At 39.1% G+C, this 18,758-nt stretch overlaps 1 protein-coding gene across 5 annotated transcripts in view; it reads right to left on the bottom strand.

Annotated features, from left to right (window-relative positions):
• ADAM32 (ADAM metallopeptidase domain 32) overlaps positions 1 to 18,758 on the bottom strand; it is a 174,347-nt gene that overhangs the window by 95,735 nt on the left and 59,854 nt on the right. For all 5 annotated transcript variants that reach the window (XR_011564439.1, XM_070781446.1, XM_070781445.1 and 2 more), the window contains 2 exons: positions 12,760 to 12,841; positions 2,911 to 3,047 (listed from right to left, as the gene is read on the bottom strand). Coding sequence is in view for 4 of the 5 variants with exons in the window: in XM_070781446.1 (XP_070637547.1) it covers positions 2,911 to 3,047; positions 12,760 to 12,841 (219 nt within the window). In the remaining variant the exon portion in view is untranslated. The remainder of the gene's footprint in view (positions 1 to 2,910; positions 3,048 to 12,759; positions 12,842 to 18,758) is intronic.

Genomic DNA, 18,758 nt, shown 5'->3' with positions numbered 1-18,758 from the left:
TATGTGGCCAGTTACCGACACAGTTTTTTGTTTCACTTATCAGTCCACTCCACCTCTGAGGCAGACTTAAATAGATCTATCTCTGTATGGAAACTAGATGCCAAATGAGCATTGTGGTGACCACAGGTCTGTTTCCCAGCCAGTTCCACTGTACCTGTTGACGCTGGAGAGTCTGCTTCCAGCTGAAAAGAAGTATACTTGGCTGTCATCTCTTTTGATGTGTCATGTGGTGGAAAGTTGCCAGATGTTATGTGTGACAACACTGGTTTTGATAGTTAAAAATGTTACTAATTTTACATCATATGTAATAAGAATAGCTTTGTTCAGATGGTAATCATTATTCAAGCTGTATCCTTTACAAATAAAATACTAAACTCAGTTTTTAATGTTGCACTAGAGTGTTAATTTTGAACTAGGAATTACTGGAACCACAGATACTGAGTTATGTCACTGAAATGTCCTTGAAGCAGATGGTCTCCCTGTGCTCCCCTGGCTTTCCCCTGACAGACTAGGGGGAGCTGTGGACTGAAGTCCTGACATACACGTGATCCCCCATCTCCAGTCCCTGTCCCTAGCTGGGCAAGCCACGGTGGGCAACTGTAGTTGAGTCTGGAAGTTCACGGTCCCTAGTGACTTGATCCTGAGAGGAAATGCATGCTCAGCATAAAAATGGGCTGAGATGCTTCATTTCCTTGGCCCCAATTCTCATATATGCCAATCTTTTGGTCGCCTTGCTTAGGTAGTCCTAAATCAAGAAGTTAGGTGAGTTGGAAGGAAATTGTTCACTTTAATTAAAGCAAAGTGCTTAGTCAGCATTTTACTTCCACGTGCACTTTTAAATAACTGGCCATTGATATTGAACACAGGCCAGTCTGCTTGTTTCTTAGCTCTGTTCGTTTAATTTCTTGAGTTAACTTCAGGGTTAGATTTAAAGAAAAGGGAGAGGTGAGCCACTGTGTTTCAGATCAACATTCATGAAATGGGCCTGACTGGGATGCAAGATCTAGATCATGGGAGAAGTTCCTGCCATTGATACAGAATTACCCACGTTTGTTTTTCTACATTAATTGTGATTTGGTGCGATCTTTTTCTCCTTCCCAAGTTTACAGACACCAGCATAGAATGCAGTTCCATTTTTTCCCCTAGGGTTGATCTTTTCTTTTTTCTTCCAATTGCTTGCCTGTCTCTAGTATTCTGTGGTGTCTTCAGAACCAGTTTTTCCCTGTATATGCAAATTGTATGTTTATAAGTGAAAATGTTAATACATTAAATGATTGTTAACCTTAAAGCATAGAAAAATTTAAAAATACATGGAAAAAGACAACTGGAAATAATAATATTTGCTTTACTTACACGGTTTCTTTGAAAATTACATAAAATAATATATGAGAAGTACTGTGGAAATGCAAAAGATACATCTATATACATTTATAGATAGATCTTATATATTCATTTATATACCTTACATATAGATGCAAATAAAATTGTTAAATTTCGTAAAAATTAAGATAACACTTGCCCTACACACATCAAAAAAGTTTCCTTAAGAAAATGGAGAATACGTATGAAAGCATTTGAGATATCATAAAGCAGTATATAAATACAAAGGTTTATTATTAACACAGATTCTAAAGCCAGAATGACTGGGTTCAAAACTGTGGACTGCCACAACCAACTATCTGACCACAGATAGTTATCCTTTTTATAATTCAGTTTCTCATCCGTAAAGGTGAGAATATTAGGACCTGCCCTAAGGAGATGCTGTGAAAACCAAACGACACAACATATGTAAAGTGTTTGAAGTAGCCTCTAGCACACAGCAAGTACAATGTAAATATTTGTTATTTTTATTATCATTAATACCAGACTCTGGTGAGCTACACAAAGCATCTTGTCATAAGCATACTTGAAAATAGTTGGCCAAATGGACAACAGGCCCAAGATGGCAATGCTCATATTGTTTATACAGTTATATAAATCTTATATTTGATTCAATAAATAGTATTATAATTTATACATTGAAATTTAATAAAATTAAATACTTTATACATATAAATATTATTTTTACATATAACACACGTAGAACTAGTTTATAATGTAATATGTCTGTATATAAAAATATGTATGTATTTGAGCCATTTTTAGAATGTAAGAACTAGCCTTATGTGGTGCTTAGAACGATAAAAAGAGTATGTTTTCGAAAAGTAATGGCTTGTTTTCACCTTTGACTGTTGGTTGTTCTTCAGTTATGAATAGGTCATACTTAGCACAGACCCTTTTTACAAATGAAAAACTTTAGAATACTAATGACAGCTGCTATAGTCCTTGTATGATATACCATGTAAGGAACACTGGCAAATTTATAAATCCCTGTAACTAATCCATCACATACTTGTGAAAATTTACAATTTAAAAAACACTTTCCTATTTTATTTTCTCATTTCATTCTTATATCACGCTGGAAAACAAAACAATAGGCATAATCGTTTCCATTTTAAAGATGAGAAAAATAAATCTAAGCAAGGTCTAGTCATTTATCCAAAGTCACACAAATGTTATGTAATTTAGATTGAAGTTTCCCCAGAATATTAATATACTCTAAAAGCAAAGGTCACTTGTTTTGAGCTACAGCATATTTTTAAAGATCCTAATTGATTTCATAAAATACACAGTCTATGGGAAATTCCTTTGGTAATGTATCTTGCAGACTGGATTTGTTATTTTGTTCTTAATACTAACCTTCCCCCAAACTACTCTTAGGCTTAAAATTTCATATTTTGATTTTGTGATACTTGGTCCATTTATATAGTTAATTTGCACTATAAGCAAATACTAAAAATTTTCACTTGAATTATTTAAACAAATTATTGATAAATTCAACAAGTAAAATTTATTTTTGGAAAAACTTACACGGCTTTTGTACTCATTATGCAGATGGCTCCTGAACATCGACATTTCTTTGGGTCATCGTATGATATTCCCAGACTGAGTCCCAGCATCTGGGTGACAATAACTGAAACTGCCTCCAAAGTCATCTCCTTGGGATACTACATCAACAACAAAGAAAATTCAAATAAAAGACACTTCACTGAAGGGTGGTAAAAAATAGTATTTTTCTAATTAAAATCATTTTATTGTTTTATCAAATACTTAAGAATATGGAAATACAGTTCCTTAGACAACTAAGAACCTGAAGTTCTTCTTATAAAATTTTATTGAGATATACGCGTATGAACCTATGTCTAGTTTTGCCATTATTTAACAATTGAATGCCTAAGATAACCCTTAAATAATTGTCATAACTACATAAATGTGCTATTTTTACATCAGATTTTTGGCTATATGGACCATGATTTTCCATTTGCCTAATTTAATTTCTTAGACCAGCTATCATGTTCATTCAGGATAGTCCATATGATACTCCACTTCCCAGCTCACAAAGTGGCCACACAATCAAATTACTCAGTTGTAAGTACACTATGTGCTTCCAGCCAATATTCTCAAAGATACAGTAACTAGTATCATGAAAAACCATGGAAAATAGATCCTCAAGAAAGCTTTCTTATGATTAGGCTGTCACAAATATAACAAATGCACAAATATCTTATCTTCCCTAACAAGGAGAAATAGGACAATGGTAATTCACGATATGTAATGATATCATAATTTCTCAAATTATTGCCAAATGTGGCATAAGATAAGGTGCAAGTAGAGGCCAAGATGTGAGGCTCATCAAGGCACTTCACTCTTACAAAAACAAGCTATAATAAATATTGTGGGGTCAACTGGCTTCTTATGGAAGTGCTAGAGGAAGCACATTATGAAACAGAAAGGAAAAACTATAAATGAGCAACTGAGAATGTAAATAGGCAATCATAAAGCCTCTACAGCAGCACAGTAGTGACTCATCATCTCCTCTAGTTATTGATTTGAGGACCAAGCTCAGGGCCTAGTTATAAGTACTATAGGGTTATAGCACCAATTTAATTATCAAACTTCCCAGATTTGATGCAGGAGTCAGAATCTGAAACTTGAAATGGGAACTAGAGTGTCATGGACAAATATCACTGGACTTCTCTTGCCAGTAGAGTAAGCTTCCCTATACACGATGAAAAAGTCCCTACATTTTAAAAATGACACTTTTTAATGACAATACCTCGAACTTTTGTCTCATTACCCTTGCTTATTTCCAGGTCCCTAATCAGAATTAAATTACAACAGGAGTGATATTAACAAGATGACAACATAGGTCTTTCCCAACTTTACTCCCTGTCACAAGAACAACTGCAACTATTTATGGACAAGACACCACTGAGAAAATCCCAGAACATGGAAGTGAGGCTGAAGTAACACCGGCACCAGAGATCAAGACAGATCTCATAAGAAGATTAGCAGGAGCAGTTATACATGAATGCACTACCCCTCCCCAACATTGATGCAGCACAACACTGAGAGGTCTTCCCAGGCTATGGTGCCCAAAGTGGGAAAAGAGTACAGAGTGGACATCTAGATCCCCCAGTACTGGGGGTCACTTCTGGGAGCCCTACTCTGGTCTTGCCCCATGAGGATCACAAAGGATGAGTGGGATTTGACCACTGTAAATCTGATCATGACAGAGAAGATGGGGTAGGGGTGAGGGTTGCAACAATCAATGCTTAGACCTTGGCAAGCCAAATTCCCATCCACAGCAACTGTAGGTCCCAACTGGTAGATCCGCAGAGCCAGGACAGTGGAAGTGTATGACCAGGGAAGTCAATGAGGTGCAGATCTGCCTGATTTGAGTCCTCAAATGAAAAGCCTTGCTATCCCTGGACCCTCTACCCAGTCAGCATAGCTGTTTATAGCCTTGCCTAATGACTGGTATGGAGAAGGCAATGGCACCCCACTCCAGTACTCTTGCCTGGAAAATCCCATGGACGGAGGAGCCTGGTAGGCTGCAGACCATGGGGTCTTGAAGGGTCGGACACGACTGAGCGACTTCACTTTCACTTTTTGCTTTCATGCATTGGAGAAGGAAATGGCAACCCACTCCGGTATTCTTGCCTGGAGAATCCCAGGGACGGGGGAACCTGGTAGGCTGCCGTCTATGGGGTCGCACAGAGTCGAACACGACTGAAGCAACTTAGCAGCAGCAGCAGCAGCAATGACTAGTATAGCCCCTGGCTACCCCTAACCAGAGGAGAAGGCAATGGCAACCCACTCCAGTACTGTTGCCCGGAAAATCCCATGGACTGAGGAGCCTGGTGGGCTACAGTCCATGGGGTCGCTAGGAGTCGGACACGACTGAGCAACTTCACTTTCACTTTTCCTTTTCATGAATTGGAGAAGGAAATGGCAACCCACTCCAGTACTCTTGCCTGGAGAATCCCAGGGACAGAGGAGCCTGGTAGGCTGCCGTCTATGGGGTCGCACAGAGTTGGACACGACTGAAGTGACTTAGCAGCAGCAGCAGCACCCCTAACCAGAAGCCTCATTAAAATACCTGGTAGCTGCATAGTGCAGCAACACTTGAACAGAGAGTATAGCAGGCAGAGTTGATTGTTCACAGGGAAAAGCCAGTGGCACTGTTTGGCCAGGAAACCTGGAGTAACAGATAGCTTGGGTTGACCCCACAAAGAGCTAAGCTGATTCTCCAATTCCACCTGGGCAAGGAAACAAACTCATAGCCCTGCCATTGCTAAATATAGCCTTCAGAAAGCCCAACCAATGAATCTAGCCAGAGCACACAGGAAGCTGTGCCATCTATCCAACAATCCTGCTTACAGTGGCACTTGAACAGAGAGCACAGCTCATGGTTTTCCCCATCTTTAGAACAAAACCCAGTGGTCCCATGTGGCCAAGGAATTAAGGGTACAGTCTGCCTAACGTGTGTCCACAAATAATGAGGCATGCAAGTCATAGGGCCTACTCTGCTGCCTTGTCAGGGCAGGGAAGCTAATTCATTCCGCAGCTAATGCTGAGTAAAGTTCTTTTTCCTTACCTTTTAGGAAGGCTGATCAGTGAATCTGGACAACCACAGAGTATATCCTACTGCCTCATTTGGGCAGGGAACCATGCCAGCAGTCCTATCTGACAGTTAATACCCCTCATCCTTGACTTCAGAGCTTGGACAGTGGCTCTTGCCCCAAAATAGGACCTGTCTGCCCAAGTACATGTCCAAAAACCTCAACTGAACTGGCTAGTGAAGAACTGTCTGCCAAAATAAGCCTGTAAAGTCTGGAAGAGGAGACCAATTACTCAAATGCACAGATACCAAAGTAAGGAATGAAGAAAGTAAGAAAAATCAGGTGAATGTAACACAATAAAATTAAACTAAAAATGCTGCAAATAAATGACCCAAAAGGAAAGGAGATATGTCAGAGAAACAATTCAGGATAAACTTCTTAAAGAATTTTAGTGAACTACAAAAGCAAACAGATAACTAAATGAAATTAGAAAATGGTGAATGAAGAAAATAAGGTCAACGAAGAAATAAAAATTTAAAAAAAGATGTCCTAGGGCTTCAACAGTAGGCTTGAACAAGAAGAATAAAGAATCAGTGATCTAGAATTCAAGAATATTTAAAATTATTCAGTCAGAAGAGCAAAACCTTAAAAAGAATGAAAAAGAGAGAAGAAAGCCTACACGACTATGGGACGAACACACACACACACACACACACTAATATCCATATCTTAGGAACTTGAAAAGGAGAAAAGGAAGGGACAGAAAGTACATTTAAAGCAAAATGGCTGAAAACTTTCCAAGACTGGGAAAGAAATGGATTTCCAAGTGCATAACACACAAAGGATCCTGAATAGGTTGAACCCAAATAGGGCTACATGAGGACACATTACAATTAAATAATTAAAATAAAGAAAAAGAAAGAATTTTGAAAGAAAAAGAAGATATCAGGTTATACACAAGGGAACTCCCGTAAGACTATGAGCATATTTCTCAACAGAAATATTTCAGGTGAGGAGAGAATAGGATTATATATTCAAAATATCAAAAGAAAAAACTGTCAACTAAGAATTCTATGCCCAGCAAAGCTGTGCTTCATAAATGAAGAAGAGATCATGATTCTAAAACAAATAAAAGCTAAAGGAGTTAATCATCACTAGAGATGCCTTACAAGAAATACTAAAGGGAGTGAAGTTGAAGTAAAATAATGCTAATTAACATCATTAAAACATGAGAAAATTAGCATAAATGTCACTGTTAATGGCAGGTGTATAGTCAGAATTAGATACTGTGATAGCATCATGATGGTGCATAATTCACTCTAGTTTAAAAGTGGAAAAACAAATATACTAAAACAATTATAATAAAATACATTATAGGATATATAATATAAAAAGAGATGTAAAAGCACATAAACTATAATTAATAACTAAAAAAGAATAAGACCCTGGAGAAGAAGAGAAGTATAAAGTTTGAAAATGCTACTGAGTGGGAGGAGATGAAGATGACAGAATAGAGGCACCTGGAACTTACCTCCTCCCACAAATACATCAAAAATACATCTACATGCAGAACACATCTCACAGAAAATCTACTGAAAGCAGGCGTAAGATCACATTCAACTAAATCTGCAAGAAGGATTCTTAGATAGTGGAGTACGAGGAAGGGACAAGGGAAAAGAGGAACTGGAACGGGACCTCTGCCCCTAGGCAGGGAGCTGTGAAAGAAGAAAGGTTCCCTTATTCTAGAAATCTCCTTTACCACCTGGGAGGTCTGCTGGGACAGAGAGGGAGCATCAGAGACACAAGGGAGAATGTGGGAGGTGGATTACGCCCCAGCAGGGCACAGAGAGACAGCACAGACTGCCTTTGCATGTCAGCAAGCTTCCCACATGCCTAAATATTCATGAGTGTGAAGTGGCCAAGTTCTGAATCTCAAAGCTTCAATGGACAGTCTGGAGAAAGGACTCAGTTTGGCTATACAGAGATAGCTTGAAGGGCCTGGAGTATAGTCTGGGTCATGACTGGGAATGTGTACAGAATGATGTGGGAGTCCACCATAAGAGTCCCATTGTCAACACACAAAACAAGGGTCACAGGTGCACCATAGCAGTTTTCTTGTCAGCATGCTCACAACAAAGCATGGTTTCCACCACCGAGGGTTTTGCAAAGTTCCAGAGTACCCAAACATGGAGGTGGGGGACCTGAAATTTAAGCTGATTATCCACGCTCCCAAATCAGGCACAGGAGTATAACTTTGGAAGGACTCAGACCAGTGAGTTTTGGGGCCAGAACAATGCATTCAAGCCTGAGGGACATCTGAGCTAATTATTGGTACTCCTATGACAGAGATGAGTCCAGGTGCCACAATCAGAAAACTTAGTGGGTGCACACATCAAGTGGTGGGCAACATCACACAATCACACATCTTGGTGGACAGCACCTGGGGAGGAGTTCACAGCAGCTCCTGTCCCAGTAGGAGTGCTCCAGTCCTACCTCACACAACAGTTTAGAAAAGGATCTGGAAACTTCCATTCCAACAACTGAAGAGCAGATTCTGTCCCCAACAAGGCTGTGACAACCACAGAGCAAAGAAGAGGCTCCACCCAACCTCCAGTGCAGGCTCCAGTCAGCACACCACAAGCACACCCCCTATCAAGGGGACAAGGGCCAGCACACCCTGAGAAAGACATGTCAAGCATTCATATCAAAACAGCCCTTGAACCAAAACTATTGGACTTACACAATCTTACATAAAGGGTCAGTTCAGTTAAGTTCAGTAGCTCAGTTGTGTCCGACTCTTTGCAACCCCATGAACCACAGCATGCCAGGCCTCCCTGTCCATCACCAACTCCCGGAGTTTACCCAAACTCATGTCCATTGAGTCCGTGATGCCATCTAACCATCTCATCCTCTCGTCCCCTTCTCATCATGCCTTCAATCTTTCCCAACATCAGGGTCTTTTTAAATGAGTCAGCTCTTCACATCAGGTGGCCAAAATATTGGAGTTTCAGCCTCAACATTAGTCCTTCCATAGAACACCCGGAACTGATTTCCTTTAGGATGGACTGGTTGGATCTCCTTGCAGTCCAGTGTGCTCTCAAGAGTCTTCTCCAACACCACAGTTCAAAAGCATCAATTCTTCTGTGCTCAGCTTTCAGTTCTACATAAAAACAGACCTTCAGACCAGAGTAGATAACTGTTTCTCTTAAATTAATAGTCAGAGAACTATAAGGAAAAGGCAGAAGAACTACTCCCAGTTAAAAAAAGATAAATCTTCTGAAAAAAACAATGTAACAGACATCCCAAATCTACCAGAACCCAAGTTCAAAGAGCAATTAACAAAAATGCTGAAGGAATTAAGAAAGATTGTCAATGGAAACACACATTACTGAACCAAGGAACTAGAAACTATAAAACGGAACCAAACAAAATCGCCAAGATAAAAACCAAGCTATAGGAATAGCTCAGGAAAGAATGAAGAGATGGAGCCAAAGCAAACACAACTCCCAATTGTGGATGTGACTGGTGATGGAGTCAAGTCCAATGCTATAAAAAACAATATTGCATAGGAACCTGGACTGTTAGGTACATGAATCAAGGTAAATCAAGGAAGTGGTCAAACAGGAGATGCCAAGAGTGGGCAACAACATTTTAGGAATCAGTGAACTAAAATGGACTAGAAAGGGCTAATTTAATTCAGATGACCATTACATCTACTACTGTGAGAAAGAATCCTTCAGAAGAAATGGAGTAGCCATCAGAGTAAACAAAAAAGTCCTAAATGCAGTACTTGTGTGCAATCTCAAAAACAACAGAATGGTCTCTGTTCATTTCCAAAGCAAACCATTCAATATCATAGTAATCCAAGTCTATGTCCCAACCACTAATGTCAAAGAAGCTAAAGCTCAACAGTTCTATGAAGCCCGAAAAGACCTTCTAGAACTAACACCAAAAAGAAGATGTCCTTTTTGTCACAGGGGACTGGAATGTAAAAGTAGGAAGTCAAGAGATACCTGGATAAGAGGCAAGTTTGGCTTTGGAGTACAAAATGAAGCAGGGCAAAGCCTAACAGAGTTTTGCCAAGAGAATATACTGGTCATACCAAACACCCTCTTCCAACAATACAAGAGATGACTCTACACAAGGACATCGCCAGATGGTCAAAATTAAAATCAGACTGATTATACTCTTTCCAACAGAAGATGGAAAAGTTCTATACAGTCAGAAAAAACAAGACCAGGAGTGACTGTGGCTTAGATCATGAACTCCTTATTGCAAAATTCAGACTTAAACTGAAGAAACTAGGGAAAACCACTAGACCATTCAGGTATGACCTGAATCAAATCCCTTACAATTATACAGTGGAAGTGAGAAATAGATTCAGGGGATTAGATCTGATAAACAGAGGGCCTGAAGAACTATGGACGGAGGTTTGTGACATTGTACAGGAGGCAGTGATCAAGACCATCCCCAAGAAAAAGAAGGGCAAAAAGGCAAAATGTTTGACTGAGGAGGCCTTACATATAGCTAAGAAAAGAAGAGAAGGTAAAGGCAAAGAAGAAAAGAAAAGATATACCCATTTGAATGCAGAGTTCCAAAGAGAAGCAAGGGGAGATAAGAAAGCCTTCCTCAGTGATCAATGCAAAGATACAGAGGAAAACAAAAGAATGGGAAAGACTAGAGATCTCTTCAAGAAAATTAGAGATACCAAGGGGACATTTCATGAAAAGCTGGGAGATGGGCACAATAAAGGACAGAAATGGTATGGACCTAACAGAAGCAGAAGATATTAGGAAGAGGTGGCAAGAATACACAGAAGAACTATACAAAAATAGATCTTCATAACCCAGATAATCACGATGGTGTGATCACTCACCTAGACATCCTGGAATGCAAAGTCAAGTGAGCCTTAGAAGAATCACTACGAACAAAGCTAGTGAAGGTGATAGAATGCCAGCTGAGCTTTTTCAAATCCTAAAAGATGATGCTGTGAAAGTGCTGCACTCAATATGCCAGCAAATTTGGAAAACTCAGCAGTGGCCACAGGACTGGAAAAGGTCAGTTTTCATTCCAATCCCAAAGAAACACAATGCCAAAGAATGCCCAAACTACTGCACAATTGCACTCATCTCATAGGCTAGTAAAGTAATGCTCAAAATTCTCCAAGATAGGCTTCAACAGTATGTGAGCCATGAGCTTCCAGATGTTCAAGCTGGTTTTAGAAAAGGCAGAGGAACCAGAGATCAAATTGCCAACATCTGCTGGATCATAGAAAAGGCAAAGAGAGTTCCAGAAAGACATCTACGTCTGCTTCACTGACAACACTTAAAGCCTTTGACTGTGTGGATCACAACAAACTGGAAAATTCTTAAAGAGAAAGGAATACCAGGCCACCTGACCTGCCTCCTGAGAAACGTGTATGCAGATCAAGAAGCAACAATTAGAACCGGACATGGAACAATGGACTGGCTTCAAATTGGGAACAGAGTACATAAAGGCTGCATATTGTCATCCTGCTTATTTAACTTATATGCAGAGTACATCATGAGAAATGCCAAGCTGGGAAAAAGCACAAGCTGGAATCAAGACTGCCAGGAGAAATATCAATAACCTCAGGTATGCAAATGATACCACCCTTATGGCAGAAAGTGAAGAGGAACTAAACAGCCTCTTGATGAAGGTAAAAAAAGAGAGTGAAAAAGCTGGCTTAAAACTCAACATTCAAAAATTGAAGATCATGGCATCTGGTTCCATCACTTCATGGCAAATTGATAGGAAACAATGGAAACAATGACAGACTATTTTTCTGGGCACCAAAATCACTGCTGATGGTGACTGCAGCCATGAAATTAAAAGATGCTTGCTCCTTGGAAGGAAAGATATAACAAACCTAGACAGCATGTTAAAAAAGAGACATTACTTTGCCAACAAAGATTCATATAGTCAAAGGTATGGTTTTTCCAGTAGTCATGTATGGATATGAGAACTGGACCATAAAAAAGGCTGAGCGCCAAAGAACTGATGCTTTCAAATTGTGGTGCTGCAGAAGATTCTTGAAAGTCCCATGGACTGCAAGGAGATCCAACCAGTCAATTCTAAAGGAAATCAACACAGAATATTCATTGGAAGGACTGATGCTGAAGCTCCAATACTTTGGCCACTGGATGCAAAGTGCCAACTCATTGTAAAAGACCCTGATGCTGGGAAAGATAGATGGCAAAAGGAGAAAGCGACAGCAGAGGATGAGATGGTTGGATGGAGTCACTGACTCAAAGGACATAAGTCTGAGCAAACTCCAGGAGATGGTGAAGGACAGGAAAGCCTGGCATGCTGCAGTCCATGGCATCACAAAGAGTTGGACATGACTGAGCAACTGAACAATAACATGAAAGTTTGAAACATTTTAAAGAATTTTTATCATATTTTTGGTTGATCACTTGATTTGATTTTGAAGTTATTTTATCTGTAAGACTACATCTCCAATTTTATACCTACAAGAAAAAAAAATCTATTTAGGTTATAGGAATATCTTTGCAGATCTTTTCATGATGCATTCTTCAATATAGTAAGGAATACAAGTGTATCTGTGATATTTTATTCCACTTTAACTTCCAAATATCTGTAATAAGATACTTTGCACTTCAGAATTCTATGAATTCTACTAATTCTACATATTTCAAAGTTTTAACAGTGATGAAAATATAAATGCAATATCTAAATGTAAATATAAATGTAAAATGTGTAAAATACATGCCGTAATGCTGGGAAAATTTTTAATGCACTTGTTTTCAAATAAGATTAAGTCATTACATACCAAAGCAACTCCTGCAGAATAACCGGTAACACACATCTTTCCAGGAAATGCAGCTCCCACATAATTTGGATATTCTCTAAAGCTAAATAAATAAGTATTAAGTGATAGTTAATTTTGACAATTCATATATGATATTTCTTGCTGAGAATTTTCCTATAGTTCATAAAATTCTAGTCTGAAGCAAACTGAAGTGAAATCTTTATGTCTTTGTTTCACATTTGTAAAACAGTGTTCATTAAATGAGATTAAGCACTTTGGGTTTCTAAAACATATCCAGTGAATCCAAATTTTTGATGACTTTACTGTTCTTGTGACATTTGGTTAAGGTTACCAAAGCCTTTACAGGCTTCCCTGTAAAGGGACAGTAAAGAATCTGCCTGCAATGCAGGAGACCAGGGTTTGACCCCTTGGTCAGAAAGATTCCCTGGAAGGAAACGGCAACCCACTCCAGTATTCTTGTCTGGGAAACCCCCTGGACAGAGGAGCCTGGTGGGCTACAGTCCATGGGGTCACAAAGAGTTGGACATGACTTAACAACTGAGTACACACATATGCACCAAAGACTTTGATCAAACATTTCAATCAAAAGCATTTTGCTCAATAACAATGAAAAGTAGCTTTAATGTATGGATTAAAAGTTTTCACTCAAATACAGGTAAGCTCACCATTTTCTTACTGTAATGACTATATTGTTCTACAACTTAAATTAATTTTTTTCTGCTTTGAAAAAGACTCCATATAGCCTGCCATATAATAATACCACTATTCTTAGAGATTTATATAAATTATTCTATTTAATTCTCAAATCCACCCAGTGAAATAGATACTATTTGTCCCCACTGAACAAATCAAATATCAGATAGAAAGTACAAATAACTTGCTCAGGGCAGCAGAGTTAATAAGTACTGCTGAAGGATATGAACTTAAGACAGTTTGAATCCAGGGTTGTACTTTCAATTACTAAGATATAGATGCTCCAAACATATTCTTCCATCATTAGAGCCCCAGCCAAAACAAACATTCCAGGATGTATGTAGAAAAGCTTGATACTCAATTCTCAATTTGAAATGTCCCCTCAGTCTCAACTGCACTTTACTTCACAATTGCACTGTCCCTCCACTGCTCCCTTATTCTGATACTATACATCTCTACCCTTTAGCACTTGTATCCAAGTATTTGCCCTTAACACCCAAGTTTAGATTTACAGTCCAATATCAAATTATTGCTTAAATTCTTTCTTCATTCAAGACAGTTCTCCCAATAGATAAGACTTTCCCCTAAACTCTATCCATACTCCTGATGAGCTGGATACAATAATAACTTTTTACTTAATACTGCCCACCCAATCTTCACATCAAATCAGTTATCAAGATTTAATGTTTTACTTCTTCAATGTTGCTTGTTTCCCTCTCCTCCTACAGAGGTTTCACTATAGTTATAACTATGAATTCCATACTCTGAAAAGAATTATTCAATTCAGTTCAGTCACTCAGTCGTGTCTGACTCTTTGAGACCCCATGAATCGCAGCATGCCAGGCCTCCCTGTCCATCACCAACTCCCGGAGTTCACTCAGACTCATGTCCGTCAAGTTGGTGATACCATCCAACCATCTTATCCTCTGTCGTCCCCTTCTTCTCCTGCCCCCAATCCCTCCCAGCATCAGAGTCTTTTTCAGTGAGTCAGCTCTTCACATGAGGTGGCCAAAGTACTGGAGTCTCAGCTTTAGCATCATTCCTTCCAAATTTATCTATATCTATAAGTATATCTATATAAGTGTACTATATATCTAAGTACACTGCTTCAATAACCTGTAATGCTCTCCACCTTCCTTTGAGTTTAAAGACGTCTAAATCTGCCTTCACACTTCTAATTTGATTCATTACTTTGGATCTCTCTCTCACTCTTATTCTTGTTCTCACTCTCACTCTCATTGTTTCTTCCTCCTTTAAACTATAAACAGACATAATGTACTAACATTAATCTTCTGCAATGACATCAGCAAGATGGCAGACTTGGAACTTTTAACCCTCATCTCTCTCTCCAGAGACAATTTTGAGAAATACTCACAGATGACAGTATTTTTGTGGCCTAGGAGTCCAAGGAAGGGTCCCATACCACATTTGAGCAAAAAAATCCAGAAACATTCACATTCTTAGGTAAAAACAGTTTCACTCTGCCCACGTCACCATTCCCCCAACGCAGCACAGCTCAGTGCCAAGAGACATGCCTTCAGCCACGATTTCTCCCACAAGGAAAGGTGAGAACATAGTGAGTGCCCCCAGTCATGCAAGATGATGCCCAAGAGGCCCATTTTTTAAATTAAATTCCATTGAGAGATGGATGGATAAAGAAAATATGATGTACATACACAGTGGAATATAATTCAGCCTCAAGAAAGAAGGAGATCCTGCCATTTGCAACATGGATAAACCTGGAGGACATTATGCTAAGTGAAGTAAGCCAAACATGAAAAGTGAAGTACTGTATGATCTTGCTTATATGTGGAATCTAAAAGGGTCAACTTATAAAAGCAAAGAGTTGAATGGTGGTTGCCAGGGGTTGGGAAATGGGGGAAATGGGAAGATGGTTAAAGGTATAAAGTTTCAGTTGCACAGGATGAATATGTCCTAGAGATCTAATGTACAGTCAGATGACTAGAGTTAATAATACTGTATTGTATATGTGAAATTTGCTAGAGTAGACTTAAATTTTCTCACCACACACCAAAAAATGGTAACTGTATAAGATGATGGATATGTTAATCAACTTGATTATAATTTTATAATGTATACATATATCAGAACATCACATTGTGGACATCCCTGGTGGTCAGTGGTTAAGAATCCTCCTGCCAGGGCAAGGGACATGGTTCTGGGAAGAGTCCACATGCCTCGGGGCAATTAAACCCATATGCAGCAAATACTGAGCCCGCATTCCAGAGCCCACAGGCCACAACTAATGAAGCCCACATACTCTGAGGCCCATGCTCTGCAAGAGGAGAAGTCACTACAAAGAGAAGCCTGCACACTGCAACTAGGGAGTAACCTCCGCTTGTCACAACTAGAGAAATCCCTCACACAGCAACAAAGACCCAGTACAGCCAAAATAAATAAATAATAAACAATCTTCAAATGCTATTAAAAAACCACACTGTACCCCTTAAATATATAAAATTTTTACTTATCAATTATAACTCAGTAAAGATGGGAAAGAATAACAATAACAAAAGCAAATATAGGGAAATTGAGGCAGAAAACATCAATTGCCCTAGGTGACAGACAGGGCTGAACTTAAATGCAGGCAGTTGGCCTCCAGAGCTTAAATTTGAATCACTATGCTATGTTATCTCAATAAACATTTGTTGAATAAAGGAAAGATTGTAAAAGGCTTAAAAAAATTAAACTTGCTATGTTCACTATTCCTCCTTTAGGACTAAGATCATAAATCTGGAGTATGGAGACCACAGGAAATTACTGTTAATTATCATAAATTTCAAGGTATTTATTCTACTATATTACATTACTAAGGGGCTTCCTAAGTGGCATTAATTATAAAGAACCCACCTGCCAATGCAGGAGATGTAAGAGACATGGTTTCAATCCCTGGATCAGGAAGATCCCCTGCAGGAGGAAATGGCAACCCACTCCAGTATTCTTGCCTGAAGAATCCCATGGACAGAGGAGCCTGGCAGGCTACAGTCCATGGGGTTGCAAAGAGTCAGACACAACTGAAGTGAGTTAACATGCAGCACATTACTCATATGAAAAATATATTGGTGCTTTAAAATAACATCAAGATATCAAGAAGGATCATTACTTAAGTTTAAGGATGCTGATTGTACCATAATTTCTATATTTCTAATGGGATAAATTCCCTGTCACCAGTCTTACTATTAATGCATCAAAGTTCAACATCTTAAAATTGGGAAAGGGTATGTCAAAGCTGTATATTGTCACCCTGCTATTTAACTTATATGCAGAGTACATCATGGGAAAGTTTGGGCCGGGTGAAACACAAGCTGAAATCAAGACTGCTGGGAAAAACATCAATAACCTCAGATATGCAAATGACACCCCCATTATGGCAGAAAGCAAAGAGGAACTAAATAGCCTCTTCATGAAGGTAAAAGAGGAGAGTGAAAAAGCTGGCTTAAAACTCAACATTCAAAAAACTAAGATCATGGCATATGGTCCCATCACTTCATGGCAAATAGATGGTGAAACAATGGAAACAGTGACAGACTTTATTTTCCTGGGCTCCAAAATCACTGTGAATGGTGATTGCAGCCATGAAATTAAAAGATGCTTGCTTCTTGGAAGAAAAGCTATGACAAACCTACACAACATATTAAAAAGAAGAGACATTACTTTGCCTACAAATGTCTGTATAGTCAAAGTTATGGTTTTTCCAGTGGTCATGTATGGATGTGAGAGTTGGACTATAAAGAAAGCTGAGCACCGAAGAATTGATGCTTTTGAATTGTGGTGTTGAAGACTCTTGTGAGTCCTTTGGACTGCAAGGAGATACAACCAGTCCATCCGAAAGGAGACCAGTCTGCTTCTCCTCCCACCTTTAATCTTTCCCAGTATCAAGGTCTTTTCAAATGAGTCAGTTCTTCGCATCAGGTGGTCAAAGTATTGGAGTTTCAGCTTCAGCATCAGTCCTTCCAATGAACATTTAGGACTGATCTCCTTTAGGATGGACTGGTTGGATCTCCTTGCAGTCCAAGGGACTCTCAAGAGTCTTCTCCAACACCACAGTTTAAAAACATCAATTCTTCGGCACGCAGGTTTCTTTACAGCCCAACTCTCACATCCATATATGACCACTGGAAAAACCATAGCCTTGACTAGACAGACCTTTGTTGGCAAAACAAAGGTTGGTCATAACTTTTCTAGGTTGGTCATAACTTTCCTTCCAAGGGGTAAGTGTCTTTTTATTTCATGACTGCAGTCACCATCTGCAGTGATTTTGGAGACCCAAAAAATAAAGTCTGTCACTATTTCCACTGTTTCCCCATCTATTTGCCATGAAGTGATGGGACCAGATGCCATGATCTTAGTTTTCTGAATGTTGAGCCTTAAGCCAACTTTTTCACTCTCCTCTTTCACTGTCATCAAGAGGCTCTTTAGTTCTTCTTCGCTTTCTGCCATAAGGGTGGTGTCATCTGACTATCTGACGTTATTGATATTTGTCCCAGCAATCTTGATTCCAGCTTGTGCATCATCCAGCCCAGTGTTTCTCACAATGTACTCTGGATATAAGTTAAGTAAGCAGGGTGACAATATACAGCCTTGACGTACTCCTTTCCCAATTTGGAACCAGTCCATTGTTCCATGTCCAGTTCTAACTGTTGATTCCTGACCTGCATACAGATTTCTTAAGAGGCAGGTCAGGCGGTCTGGATTCCTATCTCTTTCAGAGTTTTCCACAGTTTATTGTGATCCCCATGGTCAAAGGCTTTGGCATAGTCAATAAAGCAGAAGTAGATGTTTTTCTGGAATTCTCTTGCTTTTTCAATGACCCAACGGATGTTGGCAATTTGATCTCTAGTTCTTCTGCCTTTTCTAAATCCAGCTTGAACATCTGGATGTTCACCATTCATGTACTGTTGAAGCCTGGCTTGGACAATTTTGAGCATTACTTCACTAGTGTGTGAGATGAGTGCAATTGTGTGGTAGTTTGTGCATTCTTTGACATTGCCTTTCTTTGGGCTTGGAATGAAAACTGACCTTTTCCAGTCCTGTGACCACTGCTGAGTTTTCCAAATCAATGTCATATATATTAACAAATTGAAGAGTAAAAAAAATAGTCATTTGAACCAACACAGAAAAAGCTTTTGACAACATTTACCATGCATTTATGGCAAAAAATTCTCAACAAAATGGGTATAAATGAACATTTTGTTCAGTGGCTAAGGTACATTTTAGTTAATTTAGTACATTTATTTTGTGGCCCCATGGCCTGTAGCCCACGAGGGTCCTCTGTCAATGGGATA

This window comes from Bos indicus, chromosome 27 (assembly GCF_029378745.1).
Source record: "Bos indicus isolate NIAB-ARS_2022 breed Sahiwal x Tharparkar chromosome 27, NIAB-ARS_B.indTharparkar_mat_pri_1.0, whole genome shotgun sequence".
Lineage (NCBI taxonomy): Eukaryota > Metazoa > Chordata > Mammalia > Artiodactyla > Bovidae > Bos > Bos indicus.
Note: the sequence above shows the minus strand (reverse complement) of the source record. Positions and strands in the feature narration are given on the sequence as shown.